Genomic DNA, 18,446 nt, shown 5'->3' with positions numbered 1-18,446 from the left:
TACACTCAGCCCTCCTACAAGTAGCTGTCTATCAATCCTGACTACGCTTCCAACCCGTAACCGAGAGCCATCGAAAGGAACTGGCAGAATTGGTCTCATCACCATGCAAAGCTTCTCGCGCAATCAATGCAGGCGACCAGCCCTTGACGCCCTGCCCACGGCTTTTGAACATGAGAAACTCGGGAATGACCTGCTCGTTCTCCCACCTACCAATGGCGTCTCGTCTTCAGCCGCGGGTTTTAAGTCCCTTCGGCAGCCATTCCAAGCATCTGACTGTGCACTCTGACTAGACCTCCAGATTCCCTTCCACGCCAAACCTATAAGGGATCCTGCAGCAACATCTCTGCGTGGATACCTGCTATTCAAACCTTTTCATGCTTGTGAGGGAGACGGCCGTCTTTTGTTGTGTAACCAGGCTCAGGCTCAGGCTCAGGCATTGGTCTTGTCCTGCCCTCTTGCAAGAGCTGAATCAAGCAATAACGATCACGGTCTTTGGGGTTCCTCGGCTTTTTCAAGTGCCAATGGTCTTGCCGCCCGGCGACAATCCCCAAGACTACATAGCGTGCCTAAACACGCAAAATTAATGAGGCGTGCCACTTGGATGCGAGGTAGTCCCCTTCCCAAGACCTTGACGTGAACGCAGTGTTAACCTGGTTGAGAGATCATTGCGAGCTCTGCCGCGGGCATGAAACTTTTCCAACAGATCATTCTTGTGTTATTATTTCGACGGCCTCAATTGTGGGCGAATCCACCCATTCACCGTGGCTGCTCCGTATCTGGAAGGTTTCCGGAACGAGGCAGATGTGTCCCAAGAGAGCGGCCTTTCTTGGCCGCGCCAGGGATCACTGCGTACCTCGCATTCGCATACGTCCCTAAAAGCAGCCTTGGAGTGCAACCATACAGGCCAAAACTCACTGGCCCTGTTCGGCGGCGGCATTGATGGAAGGCTCGTATCCGGATGGAGAACGAAAGGCACCGAAACCGTCGTCATTATTATTGACACGTTCCCTCCTCATTAGATGAGCCGCTTTCCGAATGCGACGATGCAGGTCGCCTTTCAATTTTTCTGCTGCATACGGAGGTATGAACAGAAAAACCAAGCCTCCGTTGAGAGATTGACTGAGGCTCGCGTTATCCCAAGCACTCCTAGGCACCGGAGCTGAAAGGATCACAAGCAATGAAACCTTGCCAAATGCCTATCGTTTTATGTCGTTGTTGGGTCAGTTGCTCGTAGCGAGGCCTTGGCTAACCCACCCAGTAAAAAATTGAAAATTTACGACTCTCTGTCGCTGCGTCAGGCCGATCTTGGAAAAGTCTACAGCACTCCGTAGGGAGCGCTCTGGTGCTAGCTGCCTCCCCCCCCCCCCCCCCGCGCAATACTGATGCCCGAAAGTCACTTGGCAATGCGTCCTGTTACTGCGGCGTAGTATCGCACTGCTCTCGGTGCATATTTCCCTCCCAGATAGGCATGCTCAAGCGTACACGGACAGAGTCTTGCGTATCGACCAACTCCACCATCAGTCTGTTATTCAGCTTCAACTCTTCCCTGGATCGCGTTCGCACTATGGCACTGATTTGGTAGGCGCACAACCAGTGTAAATGCACCCATCTGGCAAGTGTTAAAGCCCGCAGTATTATTCAATACTTGTCAGTACGCCCGGGGTACAGACTATCATGGAGCTGCATTAAATCCCGGCTATCAAAGATTGCGCGTCCGTCTTTCCTCACGGGCTGTAGGAAGCAATACGGAACAAAGTCAAGCCATTCTTCCACAAGCCCCCTGCCAATGTGTGGCCGGGTGACCCGGAGACCGAAAATGCATGTCGACGTCGAAGGGTGCTCAACTTCGAGGCGCAGAGCCGACGCGTAGTCGCTTGCATTATTCGAACCAGGAAATCTGCTCGGAATTTTCGTGCTCCGCGGAGGATATACCGACAGGCTCCCATCAAGTTGTGGATAATCAGGCTGCTAATCCATCTGTTGAAGGCTGAAGCTGACCGCGTGGATCTCCAAAGGGTGGAGTCTGCCCCGGATTTCACCTGTACTGACTATCGCGTGGCTTAAGCCTTATACACCCATGCTGGCCATCGATTATCAGCCTGATGGGTAAAGCATAATTACAGCGACTATTTGACATGTAAATCATTATAAAGCTCGTACATGAAATATGAAAGATCTTGATTACCGCTACATGGCCGCATGATGCCGAATACAATAATTCGAAGTCTTTGTGAGCGCTCCAATGTCCCCATTAGCCTGCCAGGCAAGAACAGAGTAAACAGGCATTGCAAATTTGGACCTGAGGCTATTGTACCTAGTCATGGGGCTAGCTCCAACCTGGCTGTTAAAACTTTCTCTGGCCCTGATTTCAGGGAAGGGTTTATTACTGTCATGGGAATTGTTATCAAGACGGCATGCCTATTGCTATATTAGAGGACTATAATTTGACTTTGTCCTATTTTCAACTCATGGCATCACTATGCGGGCCTCTCATTCTTGTGCATGATCAATCATTTCTACGAGACGCACATCTACAGCAGCCCTTCGATGGAGCGAAAGTTGTATTCAAGTCTCACCTGCGAGGTCGAAATTCAATTGCTTCTTTCAACTAGTTAAAGCGCGAAATACGAGGGCGCGATGAGGGAACCTTGACTGTGGAAGTCTTCTCACTAGTTTAACATAGTTAAGGCTATGTCAATATGTTGTCTCTTGCTAAAGCACTAATAACACGCCCGCGGTAGCGCAGTGGCCCCTAAACCCTTCTTGAGACGGCTCTGGCAAAGGCTATTCCCCTCTAGCCAAGTCCGAAACGCGGGTTGTGGCCGCTACAAAGGGCAGCCTAATAACTTTCATACCACTGCCTACCTGTTCTGAATAGTCATCAGATGATGTTACTGTGAGGAGTGAGTACGACGATTATTTCGAATTGTTCGTTGTGGTCAAGCAGGACTTGTCGCCTGCAATGCCATTACCAGTTTTCGCTGCTTTGTTTAGAAGACAGGCGTTTCTTCTCTGGAATGCAAGGCGCTCGACCGCCAGAAGTCGGCGCTCCTATCTGGACAAGCTTCTGCGGACCTCGCAGACTTCGGGAAGCAGGCTCTAGCCAAATGGCATCGAACGAGAGTCGAAAGACACCTTCGGGAAATGTATCTGAAAGCAGCACGCCCCACGCAAAATGCAAGGCAATTCTAATACCCCAATCCGACGGCCTCGTACTTCGGCGACGAAATGTTGGCCAGCAAGGGCCTGATGCCATTTTTTTCAAAGATTTCTCTCCGAAATGACCAGCCAGACCTTCGCCAAGGGACCCTACAAAACCACTCTTGTGCTGTTGAATTTGCCGATCCCTCCGCCCCACCCATCTCACAGCGCGATGGGAAGAGCTATGTGGACATATCAGGACTGTTTAACGAAGCCCACCCCTGATCACGGACGAGCGTGTGGGAGGAAGTCCGTCCGCTTTCCCCATAGAACGAGATTAGGAGGACGCCTGAGCCAACTTCATTCTTGTGCTCTGTACTCCATACACCATACGTCACTGCGACAATTTGGTGGAACCATTCCCCTGCACTGCTTTACCTAGAACATACGGCCTCCCACCTCAAGGATTACTTCATTCAATGATGTGGCCGCTCGAGCTCTGCAAGGCCGCCTGAGCCAAGGTTCTGTCTCCCGCTTGCTCTTGGTCGCTCAGACTTTCATGTTTGAACGCCCCGATTTCACTGCCACATCCGTGTCTTAGGATAGCCCCGTGAGGGAGCGTTTCAGAGTTCAGACCATGTTCCACCATAGTGTGCGTACCTGAGTACGAACAAAAGCCATATTCATGTGGTGTACTCGTACGGAGCCTGCCTTCGCGCCACACCCGGTGGAGACCAAAGTATCCATCTCATATCGAAGGTGCCTTTCCTACTTTAGGGGACCTAGCAAGGCCTGTTGCTGCCTACATATTGAAGACGAGGTAACGCGGTGTGAACTGGGTATGCACTACTTCAAGGCCGCCTACGGATAACCATGTTGACAAGGAGGCGCGAAGAGTTGTTGTCCTTTACTCCGAACAGAAGTCGACAGGCCAGTATGAAACGGCTTTCCTGCATGTCGCATTGGTTGTTCGCGCCTTACCTTCAGCAAGGCAGGCGGCTACGATGTGTTTGCGGCTTGCCTTGAGCTCGGATTTTTGGCTTTGCTGGCCTGAAGCTGTCGGTTGCAAACAAAATTGTTTTCCCCTTTCCCGCAATTCGCATGCGTCCCTCTTGCCGATGCGTGTCTTTCCTTGAAAAGTCATGGTGCTCCTAATCATTGGCTAACAGAGTTGATTCGTCAGTGGGACCATCTATGGCTAGAGAGGTCGTCTGATCGCTTCCGCAGGTATGGTCCTGCGAGGGATGCTATCGGGCACCCCAATGTCTCATATTGTGTTCGCAGATGGAGCCAGCCCACCTTTTCTTCTAGATATCGCGCAAACTCACTATATGTACTATCCAGGACGCATAAAGCAGCGAGGAGGAACCCAAGTGATGAGCAAGTATGGACTAACTAGTATAGCGACCATGTCCACCCCCTTGACTAACCCCTGGCCCAAAGAGCTATTGTTTACGTGCAGGAACTTCCGTCGGAAGGTCTGTTATGCCGCCTTCTTTCTGGTGCTAGGACCGGAAGCAAGGTATGTACCGAGTGCTAACGTATCCACCACTCGCTTGCCTACTTGCCTGGAGGCTGCCTGGTAGCTGGACACAAGTGAGTACACTCGTGAGGCGTAGAACAGCCCTGCCAGCCCTCTATGTTAACACTCTGAAATCTGTCAATACGTGGGTATTTCCCCTCCCCATCGGACCATCTGCACGCGGTATTAAAGCCTTAACACAACGTTGAATAGTGAAGTACAGTTGTACAGTACCGTGCATCGGATCGTATGGACCTTGCAGAAACAAGGGGGATCGAAGCGATCTACTGCTAACACCCGACACCCCGACAACCACGAACCACATCGTGAGTTCTCCATTCGTACGTATACTGTAAAATCCGTGTGCGGGATTTGGATTTGGATTGCGAGCCTTCGCTTGCGCATCTGGGGGCCGGGGGCCGGGGGCCGTCGGGATCCCGTCTTCCCTCCGAGATGAATACAAAGGGAGGTATCTAGGTTGACTGGGACTTGGAGTTCTTAGTTTGAGTACGGGGTAATGGGTAAGTACATCGTCGAATTGGGACGACAAGCACGAAGGCATGGATCACCGACCACGGGGACTGGGGAAATACGAAATTGGCGCCGCGCAAAAGCGCGAGTCCAGAGCCTGATGTTGTCAAGAGACATCCTCGATGAGCACCTCGCACACGGTCGTCAATGAGCAGATCAAGCAGGCATGCGGGCATCGCCTTAAAGAGAGAGGACCAGCGAGTTTTTTTCCTTTCCGGAATGCACCTCCATCTTCCCGTCTTCGCGGGCTGCTGGCGAACCGCATATCGTTCAGGGAGGCCCCGACACTACATCTCCATCGTTTTCTGGTGCCATGCAATGCGGGACTCAATTCCCTCGACTGCCGGTGGCGCTCGAGGTGCTCGGTGTGCTCCATAGGTCGAGAAGCCGGGGGAGTGTGAGTCCCTATCAGAGTGGACGTCGCTCAGCGAGCTAATGTACTCCCACTGTGCCGTAGGTATTCTTTCAATGATAGCATAGACGGGCATAGCACAAAGCCCTTTTCGCCTTTAATATACGACGTCACCAGATAGGCTTGACGGTCACACCGCCTGCTTGCCGGGCTAGCATAATTGCTGTGCGCCGGCTTTTCGATAACGGGATAGTCGTGTTCTGCCGTGTGATGTGAATCTGATGCATGGAGAGAGGAGGGTTTGCTTCGAGAGGGCCTGCGGAGCAAGCAATCGACTTATGTGCCACACCGGACTTGGATGGAGATGGGCTGAAGGGACGCGATGTTGACGAGTTCTTCCGAGTCCGTCCCCGTGGATGAGCGTTTCGTAGCCGGCAGAAGGAAGAACAACCTAGATGTGATGAGATATGTGGCTACGTGCAAGTGTGGAACGGACGATGTTCGATCAATTCAGTCAGCTGGCATGAACGAGGAATTGCACCGTAGACAGCAAGGACAAGTATGTTCTCTGTATTCGGTTCGTTCTTCTGTATCATTGTAATTGTAGGACTTGACTATACTTCCGCACTGCGGACTGGTCTGTTCTTCCCACTCACTGCTTCCCGACAAACGTGTCCATGACATGAGCCCATGACATAGGTGCGTTTGGGGAGTGAGTAATGAAACAATGCAAATCCGATCTATATTTTCCTTTCTTTCGGTCTATGGTCAAGACTCGACCCGAGCATCGGTATCAACAATAGTTCTTATTGAGTGGGTGCGTCTTCGGGGGGTTTTCATTCTAAAATATTTCAATTGACCGCAAAGTAGATGGCAGGATGACGAAATTTCATCCTTTGCTGCCATTTATATAGCCGCAGCATGAAGGTTTCTGTGTTTCAGGCAGGCCGGGGGGTTCCGGGGGTTCCTTTTCTATTAGATCTTGACACTCCAAGGATGGTCCTCATCACCGTACTGGATGGCCTCGATCCAGTTCTTCATCTGAAGGGCGATCGCGCCAGCCTCTTCAGTCTCCTTCAAGCCGCAGTCGATGAATTTCTCCTTGTAGGAGATCTTCCTCACGGGAGCGACGATTGCGGCGGTGCCGGCGCCAAAGACCTCCAACAGGCGGCCTTCGGCTTCAGCTTCCGCGAGCTCGGGCATGCGCACATAGCGCTCTGTGACCTTCCAGCCTTTTGGTGCCAGACGTTCCCGAGCTAGTGTGAGTACTGAGTCACGGGTGACGCCTTCCAGTATGGTGCCGTCGAGGGGAGCCGTGAGAAGCTCGTTCTCGCCGGTTTCTTTGTTCTTCATGCAGACGAAGAGGTTCATCGTCCCGACCTCGGTGATGTACTCTTCCGGCCCGAACAGCCAGAGGTTTTGGTGCAGGCCTTTCTTGGCTGCTTTCAGTTGAGGGACGATGCATGGTGCATAGTTGGCGCCGAGTTTCTTGTCGCCTACGCCCCCTGGCCAGGCGCGGACGGCGTAGTCTGTGGCCTCGAGATTGATGGCCTTGAATCCCGTGGGATAGTAGGGGCCGACGGGTGATGCAATGACGTAGAGGAGAGCGGAACCCGGTGGGCCAACACCGAGGGTTCGCTGCGTTCCGATCATCGTGGGTCGCAGGTATAAGGAATAGCCCTTCTCTGAGGCGATGAAGCGCTCGTCCAATCTACACAGCCTCCCGATCAATTCAATGAGCTTGTCGCCGTCAAATGTTGGCAGAGCAATGCGCGCCGACGACTTGTTCATCCGAGCCATGTTCTTGTCTGGGCGGAACAGCCGTAAGGAGCCATCGTGGGCACATTTGTACGCCTTCATTCCTTCAAAACACTCGAATGCGTAGTGGAATACGCATGTTGCTGGGTCAAGGGACAGGTTTTGATATGGGGTTAGACGGGGCGCCAGCCACCCCTGAGAGGCGGTCCATTCTATAGATAGCATGTGGTCTTGTTCGACCTCGTCAGCTCACGGGTTGTGGAGGGCAATGGGGTAGATTGGTGGCATGACTCACCAGTGAACGTGCGGCCGAAGACAAGATCTTGATTCGCAACCAAGGCTTTCGGGGTGATGGTGTTGGTCACCTCGCAGGCGGCTGGGTCGATGCCCGGAAGCTTGGAGGACGGATCATCGTCCAAGGTCCATTGATCCCGTCTCCGCAATGAGGTGGAAAATGGCTTGTATAACTGTCGCAGCTGAGCTGCTTGTGCCTTGTAGGCAGACTTGCTGATGGATCTTGCGCAGGGTGATCGCAGGACCCGGGGTAGTGACATTGTGGTTTTCTTGAGTCACCGGCAAACCATCGGGGAGGAAGGTTGAAACTGGAGGGTGCAGGGACAACTGACAGATGTAGATGTAGTCAGTTGTCTGGTATGGGGTGGGAGGGCGTTCGGAGTAAGCCTAGTGGTTAAGGGAGGAGCTTGTCAAAGGGCGCTGCCTTACATCCAAAGCGAGGGTTGATTGTCCGTAGAACGAGCAGTTGGAGACGGTGATGGTATCAGGACGTCGATGGGGTACTTGGAGTGGTTGTATACTCGTGCAATTCCAGAATATTTGGTCGAGCGAGTTCGGATCGGGAGCTCGGCCAGTGAATGCTTGGCACGGCCGGCGATAGCCGCACAGCATGAGAAATCTCCTATTCGAGGCATAAATTCATAATATGTGAACATGTTGTGAGTGACTCATCTGGTGACCTACGCGTAGACACTCGGTGCCCATCTCGTTCTCGCGGAGCATTTCCAGACTCCGAGACCATGCACAGCACTTACGAGTAATCTCAAAGGGCCACTCAGCCTTGCGAGGTCGGACACGTCCTCGCCTCCACCCATAGCCTAAGGTCCAGCTACAGCTTCGTATCAAAGCGAGCGACCCGAGGAACCAATATCCTCCCTTCCATAATCAGCACGCCCGACCCAGTCAAGCCCACATGACCTCCCCCATCATTCACAATACTCTCGACTTCTGCTTCCCCGGTTCTTTCAGATACTTGCTTCGCCTTCATGCACGATTTGCCCAATTTGGAGCCCCAATACGGCGCGAGGACGCAATGTGTTGACCCCGTCGCTTGATCTGTCCCCAACGGTTTCAGTTACAACACCGCTCCAGCACGGAGCTACTTACCTTCACTTCCGTAGGCAAACACACGTTTCAGGAAGTCAACGCCGTCTCTCCTCCCTTGACTCGTGATGATTTGACTGCGAGTGCCTGGCGGCGAACCTTTCATCAACGCCCCCGCATCAATCTTGATCGTGTCCGCGGAGAAATCAACTGTACTGTCAACCTCGACAACGAGGTCCATTAACGAGTTCCTCCCCAGGGCCAAGATCTGGAGCGGAGCAATCTCGATAGCCTTTGCCATTCTCTCTCGAAGTTCAAGGTCATGATCGAGGGGTTCTGTGACGGGCACAGAGGGAATCCGAAGCTTCACCGTCATCACCTGCCCGAGCGTTCTTTTCCCCGAACTTGTCTCTGCACGTCCAAGGCTCTCAGCGTGGACAAAGATGCCCCCGACCGTTTGAAATGTAAGGTTCCCCTGATCACATCTGCCTTCCAACGCTATCGCGGCCCCTACAATGCCATGGCCACAGAATGGCTCCTCGGCAAACGGGGTAAAAGATCGAATGTCGTAAGTCCCTCTCGATCTAGCAGCAGCCGGCTTGACAAAGATCGTCTCAGACTGATTCATTTCCCTTTCCGAAAGAGTAAGCGAAATGATTATCCTCATCTTAAATCACTGAATCCCCGAGAGATCGCGTACCGTGCAATAGCTTGGAGCACTCTTTCCACCGGCCAGTTTTGGTCCTCATCAAGAACAAAGACTGGTGTTGGGTTGCCCTTGAAATCGTTCCCCGTCATGGTATCGATTAAAACCTGCCACGGGCATGAGGAAAGTTCTGCTATTGCACTGTTCAGGTGCTTTCAAGGATCCTCACAAATTCCAAGATTTGGGCTTTCCCCATTGCTGCTGTGTCCATAGAAGGAATACCAAATGCAGTAGAGATTCTTTTCTCGCGAAAAGAGGCCCAAACGTGCACGACAGAATTTTCAGATCCAGCACTCCAGAATCTGTTGTTACCATCCTTGTCATCCTGCTTGCGTGGGCTGACGATATCACTTTGTCTATCTATCCATAACACCCTGCACATCCAGGTTGAAGCGCTAGACCCGTAACCGGCAAAATGTCCCGGCATCACGATGTCAGGAGCGGCCGGTCCGGGCATAGGTGGGAGAATCGAGTGTCCCGACCACGAGGTGATGCAGAACACCAAGCAAGCTCTCCACATCTCGAACTTAAAATGCCTCTTCTGGGTCAATCGCTGACTCTCATTCGTGCTTGCCGAGAGATCGTCATGAAGCTTGTGACGTCCATCCCTCTACAGAAGTACGTTTACAGGGATGCACATGACATTGGCATTTGCGTGCCGGAAGTTGCTTGTCGAATTAGAACGGCCATATATCCCCTTGGATGCAATGATGAATAATAAACGCCCTGGAAAGATGCTTGAGCTGGTTTGGAGATTGGTGTATATTATTGATTAGAATCATAGGGACCAGAAGCTTCCTGATAGGCTCTTAGCTATCTTAATGTCAGCTCGTCCTGACCCACTATCCTATCATCGTCACCATCTCCTGTACGATTTATGCAAAGCACAATCGCTTATTCATGTCTCAATGGGTGTCGAGCCTCGAGTTCCTCCTCTGCAAAGGGAGAAAAAGATGTTAGTATCTGCTGCCAGCATAGATATCAGAGGGCGGAGATTTTCCCGCTTCACTTACTGCTCAACCCAGCTCTGGCCTTGACTCTCATCCTGTCTGCGCCTTCCAAATGCACAAGCGGGCTCAGTGCTGCTCTGACGCCACCCTGCTCGGGTCCCAAAGGCGCGTCGTAATCGATGGTGAAGACGCTGACGCTGGCTGCACAGCCGTCATCCACGGTGGGAGTCTCACCGGGTAAGGAGCAGTCTCCGTTGATGCACCTGTTAACACCTTCGGAGAGGAAGTTGCCGTACCTGAACAGCCCAGTGGTTTCGTTGTAAACAGCAATGTCGGTGAAGGAACCACCTCCAAAGCGGGTTTGGACGAATGGCGGGTCAACGCAGCTGTCGTTGGTGAAAGATGTAATGAAAGGGGTGTTCACGCTTCGCGTGTAGGGGATGGTGGTCAGACTGAAGGACAAAGACAGACTCGTGGGCGAGACTCAGTACTTACTTGATACCATATCCAAGGGGTAGTAATCGTTGGCCAGCGGGAGTGCCATCGATCAAATGTTTCACCAAATTGAAGGAGAGTTGAGCATGAATGGTTGCCGGATCTGCATAGCCGGAGGCGGTGGTTGTGTTGATCCACGTATACGAGCGCTGTTCGCTGTTTCCGCCCGAAAATGCGATCCCAGGGAGATCACGGCCAACTGCTGCATATGTGCCGCCCATGGTGCCTACCATTCACGATCAAACAAGTGTCGGATATCTTTGCGAGGTGACTGTGACATACCAGATAGCGTGTATAGAAAGGAGCCCAGATTTGTGCCATAGTTTGGTCCTCCCACGTATAGATCAATTGTTCGATTATCGTAGAACCGGGGAAGAACGAAATCCAACGCCACAAAAGTGCAGGCGGCTGGCGTGCCATTATAATACCAAATATCTGGGTCATTCTCGTCTCGACCAAGAGAAGGGCTGCCAGCAGGGACAAGATTGAACTCTGAAGCAGTGGTCAAGTTCCTTGATGTGGTGAAAACAGAACGTCCTCCTTGGCCGGACTCGTTGTCCACCGGGGCAACTACAACAACCTCGTGCCCGTCCTCCTTCAACAGTCGATAGAATTCCCGTAGTTGAGCACTACCAAATCCATCGTCGTTCCCCATTAATATTGAGATAGCCGAACATCCTGTAAATAGCAATGCAGCTGGTAGAGCTGCAGACAATCCTGGAAGCTTCATCTCTGGCTTATTGCACCGATTGTAGACGTTTGAGTGGAATAGGCTGCTGGGGATAAGAGAAGCCACGCTCAATGTTCAGAGTGACGTTGTCAAGCTTTAAATGAAGCTTCAAATGGGAACCTGGCAGAGAGCTGCCGCTTATCCTGCAGGTGAGTCCGCGTGGACTAGGTAGTAGAATAATGATCGTCCATGGGCCAATGTAGTATTGATGCTCTATGAGTTGCCTGATAAGGTCTAGCGTGGGTCATGTCTCCATTCTGAGATCTCTCGATTCGTTGACCTGATTCGCTCCGATAAGCGTTCGGTGACCTCCATCCTCAAATTGCAACCATTTGCCGCATCATCCGCTTAGGTTCTTCCGCCACTCATATCGCTGATTCGGTTGAGCACAATCGAGGACCTTTGCACGAGTAGGGAACCTGAGATCAGTTGCAGTTGCCCTACTAGGGCCTTTCCACGCCATCAAGGATCTGCAGTCATGCTATGCAAATTGTCCATTCAAAGTAACGATTCATACTTATCAAGTCCTTGCTTTTGTGGCGACTGCTGAGGTGGTCGTGAAAATTTATTTTGTGGCTGTAAGATGTTGTTTGTGGAGCTAGGAGGCCCGGCTATCGAGGGCGCTGTGGCTGTCATGTAACTGGGTTGCTGCCATGGGTTCTGCTGCATGTTTTTCTGTGGTGGTGGAGGAATTGTTTGTCGAAACTGGTTGCTTGCAATGCTTTGAGGACCCGGTGGTGGCGGAAGCTGCCATGAGCTATTGCTTGGAGGGGGCGACGAAATAGGAGGGCTTGAAAAATAGTTGGTTGGTTGTAAGGGTTGTTGTCGCTGTTGGAACCCTGCTACTGGAGGTGAGGGTGATGCTCCCCAGGCAGAAGCAGATGACAATGGTGCGGGTTGCAGACTAGGAAATGCGGCGATACTGACATCCGGAGTTATGGACCTTGATATTGGTTGTGGCTGTAAACTGGGCATTGAAGGTCGAGCTTGAGTTGATGCAGGACCAACCGATGACCAAGAAAATGTAGGGGCGTTTGGAGTGAGCTTCTGTCCATCAGAAAATGCCCCTGCAAAGATCTCGTTCTTCTCGGCGCTTTTGTTGCCAAGAACCAGTTTTTCGAAATCCTCCTCTGTGCCACTGCCATCGACAGCACGATTCAAGCCATTAACCAGGGATGTCTGGGCATTGGGAGCAGTCCTGGAGCCTGTTGACCGTCCTGATGATAGCTCCCCCAATTTTCGAGTCTGTTCTTGCTCCACCTTCGCCGAAAGGAACTTGATCACTTCCACAAATGCTTTGAATTGGCCCAGGTCAAGTAGTGGACCGAGGCTGAAAGACCAAAGTATTGGCATCACTTCCAGAGCCAAAAATTCTGTGTCCGCAACTTGACCAATTTGGCGAAGCACCTTGAGGCCTGCCATCATTACTGCCGGCTCCTTGGTTTTAATAGCCTTCAACAGAGGGATAACCTTTTCCTGCATTGTGAATTTGTCAAGGCTCGACATATTCTTTTCTTGTGTTTCGGTCGGTACCGTCCCAGAATAGTCGTCCACTTGACTCTTTTCTATGGCAGTGGAAGCACCACACAATACACCCAGAGCCTCAAGACCTTGAATCTTGATACTCAAGCTATTGGTTTTGCTAAACACATTCGCAACGACAGGGAAGAGGTCATGCTTCACGGTGGAGAAGTCGATCAACGGTAGTACGACGGGCAATGTTTGAAGCGCGGCGTCGGTTAGAGAATGGGTTGATGACTCCATCGCGACGAATACGATGGGAAGGACATCATCTTTGAATTGCTTTGCCGAGCAATTCTCAGCGATGATCTGGATGTTGTTGAGGACAACAATCAAGGCAGCCTCCTTGCTAGTATCCCGTTCTTCAGATTTCGGTTTTGACAGAAATATTTCTCTCATGCGAGGTAAGACCTTGTCGGTGACGACCTCCTTTCTCGACGGAATTACCTTAATGATATGGAAGATATTTTGCATTATCAAGGGTAGCAACTCTCGATCTTTCATTTCGTCTAGGAGCACGCTTAGGATTTTCTTGCCCAGTACCGAGGGGGGGAATTGAGCCATCACCCGGCCAAGGCCCTTCATGAATTGCGATTTCTCCGCAGAAGTCTTCGCTGGAAATGCATCCAAGAATCTCATCGTATTGACAAGGATGTTGTCAAAATAATCTGATTGTTGAAACTCATTCGCCGTGAGCCGTTGAGCGGGTCTTCTGGTGAGCATGCGTGGAAGCGTGGCGTTCAATTCGCGGGGTAAGGAATTTTCAGAGAAATAATTATTCGCACTGGAAGGGACAGTGGAAGCGCTGCTGAATATTCTTTTGTACGTAGATTGGTTGCTGTGCGTCTCAACCGGTGACCGATGAGGTTGGCGATAGCATGCCAGAATTACCAACCCGAGAGAGAAGATATCCGCGGAGAAATTAATGTTCGAGTCAAGGACAAAATCAGGAGAGGTATAGTCGAGATTTAGTTGAACAGATCGAGGTATCCGGGCATCATTGTGAAGAACTTCAGAAAGCGAGATTTGAGGAACTGGTTGGTGGCCTTCCGCCCCGTCAGGTGGTCCGGCAAAAGCTAGTCCAGAGATCTTCCAGTCCGATTTTGCGTTAATGATAATCGCGTCTGGATTCAAATTGCCATGCACCAATTTTGCAGAATCGTGTAAAAATTCGAGGCCTTTTGCAACCTGAAGCAAGCCTTTCTGAATCTCCAATTCATCGAGTTCAGCGTCGTTGAGCGCCCGCGAGGGATTTCCTTCGTCTGAAACATGTTTTGATGCGCCACGAATAGACCGGCCACTATCTCTGTCCTTTTGAGCGAGAGCGGCAGAGAGTGAGCACTGGATAGGCTCAGTAGCAAACATGAGGCCACCATTTCGGGTGTCTTCGACGGGCTCTACCAGCTGCAGGATAGATGGATGCCGTAGACGGGCAAGGCTACTAGCCTCTTTTTTCAGGCGTTCGACAACTTCTTCTTGTGCCTTGCGAATTGAAGTGGAACTTGTGCGTGCGCCAAAGCCATTGCTGCTGACCTCGAGCGATTTCCTATCAAAGACAAAGATAGAGGCTTCCGACCCGGTGCTCTTCTTCCTAGCGTCAAAGACAGTCCATGTGCCTACAGTGGAAGATGCCTGTTTTGATATTTCATAGTTGGATGAAATGTTAGACGAAAAGGTTTTGAAAGCGGACGAAAACATGGTGCCTGTTGGAAAATTCCGTAGATGCCGACCAGATTCCTCATGGCATACGTTCAAGGCTGCATTTAGACTCTTCTTTGGTCTCTTGTTGTAGATGTGAGTCCAATCAACGAACACAAAGATCCCTCTATCTAGGAAGGCGGGTTGTTGGGTGTCTGGTTCAAAGGTGGTGGCTGTTATGCGCTCGATGTTGTGACATGTGCCATCAGCCGAGCGTCGATACGCCGACTTGCGCCAAAGTTGTGGAAATGTACGAGTAGAAGTAAGATGTGCCAAGACACGCTAGGCTGTCTGGAGGGCTAACTATAAAGCGGCGCCTTAGGCAAAGTGTAGTTCCCAGAGAGGGAAATGGCAACTATTCGCCTCAGAATTCCTAGTACACTATTGATCATGGAACGATCCTAGTGGAAATATTGCCCAAGTCGCTACGAAGTGGTTCACGAGTAGGTCTTCAAGGGGATTGATGTACTCGAAGGGGTTTTCAGACTTTGCTGATGGACCCAAAGCAGCGGGATCCTATTTCCCATTTCAAACTCATGCCCCCGCAAAATACTGTCCGCGTCAGGCTGCATCATTCAATCACATCCACAGCCTTGCTGAAGCGGTGATCCCAGCCACTACCCTTGAGTATTCCGTGATTCTGCCTACCATCTTGATTTACGCGTTACATGACAAACCCCTTGCCACTCCAAGTTCCCTTTCGCAGTTTTGCCCAGAGACTCATCCAGATCAGCTCTCACCTCATTGGCTTGCGAAGCTTTTCAACCGCCTCGACCATGGATCCCTCCGCTCGATCACACTACCTTGCGGACAATCCTCCGACCGTCGTCCGTCTCGAAATTGCACCACATTTCAATGCCCTGACTGCCAGGGAGAAAAGATATGCTCATCATTTGAGCCGTGCTTCGTTCCTTGGCACCCGTGTGACTTTGGCCCAAGTCTCCCCGGAATCCCCTGTCATCTACGATCTCATTCTGGCCCTACATGCCGCAGCCAATGGAGACTACAAGACGCTGTCGGATAAGGCATCTGTCTCTGCTGAAGACATTACTCTGTGGCTCGAATATGCTGCCCAATTTTTGGGCAACGCAGGAAATTATAAGGGCTTCGGTGACTCAAAATTCATCCCAAGAATATCTCCAGATGCTCTGAAGAACCTGGCTGCAGTCGACAAGAACACTTCCAGCCTTTTTGAAAAAGCACAAAAAACTGGTGGCGGTATTTATGAAACAAATGATACTCCTTTGATGCACCTAGGCTACCCCGAAGCCGGACACATGACGGCCTATTATCCAGACTCCCCCACGATCACAAAGGAAGAAATCTCAATTGTCGGAGATGTGCTGGAAGAGAAGAAACTCCTGATCGAAAATACAAGACTGCGGAAATTGCCGTCGGGAGACTTTGATCTACTCATTGCCTCAGGCGTCACAAACCCGCCAGCTTCGGAGAGGGATCTCGGAGATGTTTCCTCTCTCGATCTTACCGGCAAGCTGGCCGGTAAGAAGCTCAACCTAGTATTCGGTGACTACCAAGAGGAGATGGCCAAGATTGCTATCGAGTTTAAGAAGGCGAAGAAAGAAGCTGCGAACGAGGTTGAAGAGAAGATGCTCGAAGAATACACCCGAACGTTCGGTACGGGGAGCATACAGGGCTTCGTCGAATCTCAACGGTGGTGGATCAAGAACAAGAAACCCACTGTTGAGACCGACATCGGATTTGTGGAAACTTACCGTGATCCCCAGGGAGTCCGTGGTGAGTGGGAAGGTTTCGTTGCCATGGTCAACCAAGAACGCACACGAGCTTTTGGAAAACTTGTCGATGCTGCTCCAAGTATGATTCCGAAGCTACCGTGGGACAAGGCTTTTGAGAAGGACAAGTTCTTGAGCCCGGACTTTACCAGTCTGGAAGTCCTCACTTTTGCGGGTAGCGGTATCCCAGCGGGAATAAACATCCCGAATTATGACTTTATCAGACAAAATGAAGGTTTCAAGAATGTCAGCTTGGGAAATGTTCTCAGTGCGAAAGCTCCTAACGAGCCCATTCCATTCATCCGCAAGGAAGATGACCATCTGTATCGCAAATATCGAGATCCGGCGTTCGAGGTCCAGGTCGGTATCCACGAACTTTTGGGTCACGGCTGCGGCAAACTATTACAAGAAACCGCTCCTGGCGAATACAATTTCGACGTCAAGAATCCCCCTATCAGCCCTGTTACCAAGAAGCCGATCGAATCGTGGTATAAGCCAGGCCAGACGTGGTCCAGCGTTTTCGGCTCGATCGCTTCGTCTTACGAAGAGTGTCGAGCGGAGTGTGTGGCAATGGCCCTCGCTTGTGACTTTGAGATCCTCCAGATCTTTGGATTCGGCAATGGCAAGGAAGACATCAGCAACGAAGCCGGCGACGTGCTATATGTCTCGTACCTCCAAATGGCCAGGGCAGGCGTAGCAGCACTCGAATATTGGGACCCCAAATCACGAAAATGGGGCCAGGCGCACATGCAAGCGCGGTACTCGATTCTGCGGGTCTTCCTCGACGCAGGCAGTGATTTCTGCCAGATCAAGTCCCCCAACGACGACGCCAAGAACCCGGACGATTTGGAGATCCACCTTGACCGCAGCAAGATCCTGTCGCACGGACGACCGGCAGTGGAAGCGTACCTCCAGAAACTGCACATCTACAAATCGACAGCTGATTTTGCGGCCGGCAAGAAACTGTACGAAGATATCACCAGCGTAGACGAATGGTGGGCAGAGAAGGCCCGGCCACTCGTCTTGAAGCGCAAGACTCCGAGGAAAGTGTTTGTGCAGGCCAACACCGTGCTGGACGAAGCGACCGGAGACGTCAAGCTGGTCGAGTATCAGCCTACCATCGAGGGCATGGTACAAAGCTACTACGAGCGACATATCTAATTTGGGGCAAAGAAAACCTCCCTCCCACAGTGTGTGTCTCGTGGCTGCGCCATTTTGCTCCCCTTCCAGACCATCCATTCGAAGAACACAGCAGCTTTGTATCCAGAACGCAGCAAAGCATGATCACACATTGTATGAGCGAGGGATCACGGCACAAAAAGTTGACGACAGGCATGAGTCCATGACATGACCAAAATTAGATAGATGCGATAGTGCTGGAGCAAGTCAGGAGGACATAGCACCACGCCACGCTCGTCCTTCTCCCTCTAAAATCCCAAGTCAAATGACATGATCTGATTTCTCAAGTGGTTTCCAGCCCCCGCTCGTCGTAGTTAGCTGGCATTAAGACCTTCCGCAGACACAACCGACCTAGCGAGAGCGTCCAAAGGTGTCGAGAAAAGCACGGGATGTGGTTAGTATATGCGGCAGAGCGAACGGAACAGGGAACTGCGTTTTGTGGTGTTATTTTTAATAGGAGAACATCCTTTTCTTCTGATTTTTTTTGGGTACGTAAGCCACAGGCATTCTTTTTCCTGGCATTCCTTCGCCGCTTTCCCACCTTTTCAGGGAAAGGGAGAAGAAGGAAACCTTCGAAGAAAAATGCCTGGGACCTGTAATTTAGCTAATTTTCGTTCTTTTTCTTGTATCGAGATCTGAATCGGTCTATTGGTTAGATAGAAGGAGATCGTAGATCGTAGAGTATGCAAAGCCACCCGTCCGGTGAGATAGGTAGCGCGACAGAGAGAGACCATCCTGTCCTGGAGTTGAAAGGAGTTGGTCGGATCGTCCCCA

At 51.2% G+C, this 18,446-nt stretch overlaps 5 protein-coding genes across 5 annotated transcripts; 1 reads left to right on the top strand and 4 right to left on the bottom strand.

Moving 5' to 3' along the window:
• Window positions 1-6,521: 6,521 nt before the first annotated feature.
• Window positions 6,522-7,858, bottom strand: A1O9_08051 (branched-chain amino acid aminotransferase; the record flags this gene model as incomplete). Its single annotated transcript, XM_013403606.1, has 2 exons — window positions 6,522-7,534; window positions 7,600-7,858. 2 exons carry the CDS (start codon window positions 7,856-7,858, stop codon window positions 6,522-6,524), a joined length of 1,272 nt encoding a protein of 423 aa, XP_013259060.1.
• A 569-nt stretch (window positions 7,859-8,427) lies between these two features.
• On the bottom strand, window positions 8,428-9,440 carry A1O9_08050 (uncharacterized protein; the record flags this gene model as incomplete). Its single annotated transcript, XM_013403605.1, has 3 exons — window positions 8,428-8,654; window positions 8,706-9,274; window positions 9,343-9,440. 3 exons carry the CDS (start codon window positions 9,438-9,440, stop codon window positions 8,428-8,430), a joined length of 894 nt encoding a protein of 297 aa, XP_013259059.1.
• An 802-nt stretch (window positions 9,441-10,242) lies between these two features.
• A1O9_08049 (5'-nucleotidase) lies at window positions 10,243-11,523 on the bottom strand (the record flags this gene model as incomplete). Its single annotated transcript, XM_013403604.1, has 4 exons — window positions 10,243-10,283; window positions 10,362-10,723; window positions 10,794-11,019; window positions 11,076-11,523. 4 exons carry the CDS (start codon window positions 11,521-11,523, stop codon window positions 10,243-10,245), a joined length of 1,077 nt encoding a protein of 358 aa, XP_013259058.1.
• Window positions 11,524-12,021: 498 nt separating this feature from the next.
• On the bottom strand, window positions 12,022-14,742 carry A1O9_08048 (SCY1 protein kinase; the record flags this gene model as incomplete). The annotated part of the gene is made up of 1 exon (XM_013403603.1): window positions 12,022-14,742. One exon carries the CDS (start codon window positions 14,740-14,742, stop codon window positions 12,022-12,024), a length of 2,721 nt encoding a protein of 906 aa, XP_013259057.1.
• A 776-nt stretch (window positions 14,743-15,518) lies between these two features.
• A1O9_08047 (dipeptidyl-peptidase III) lies at window positions 15,519-17,654 on the top strand (the record flags this gene model as incomplete). Its single annotated transcript, XM_013403602.1, has 1 exon — window positions 15,519-17,654. The coding sequence occupies one exon, from the start codon at window positions 15,519-15,521 to the stop codon at window positions 17,652-17,654; it is 2,136 nt and encodes a 711-aa protein (XP_013259056.1).
• Between the last annotated feature and the right edge of the window lie 792 nt (window positions 17,655-18,446).

Source organism: Exophiala aquamarina, assembly GCF_000709125.1.
Source record: "Exophiala aquamarina CBS 119918 chromosome Unknown aczIA-supercont1.6, whole genome shotgun sequence".
Classification (NCBI taxonomy): Eukaryota; Fungi; Ascomycota; class Eurotiomycetes; order Chaetothyriales; family Herpotrichiellaceae; genus Exophiala; species Exophiala aquamarina.
Note: the sequence above shows the minus strand (reverse complement) of the source record. Positions and strands in the feature narration are given on the sequence as shown.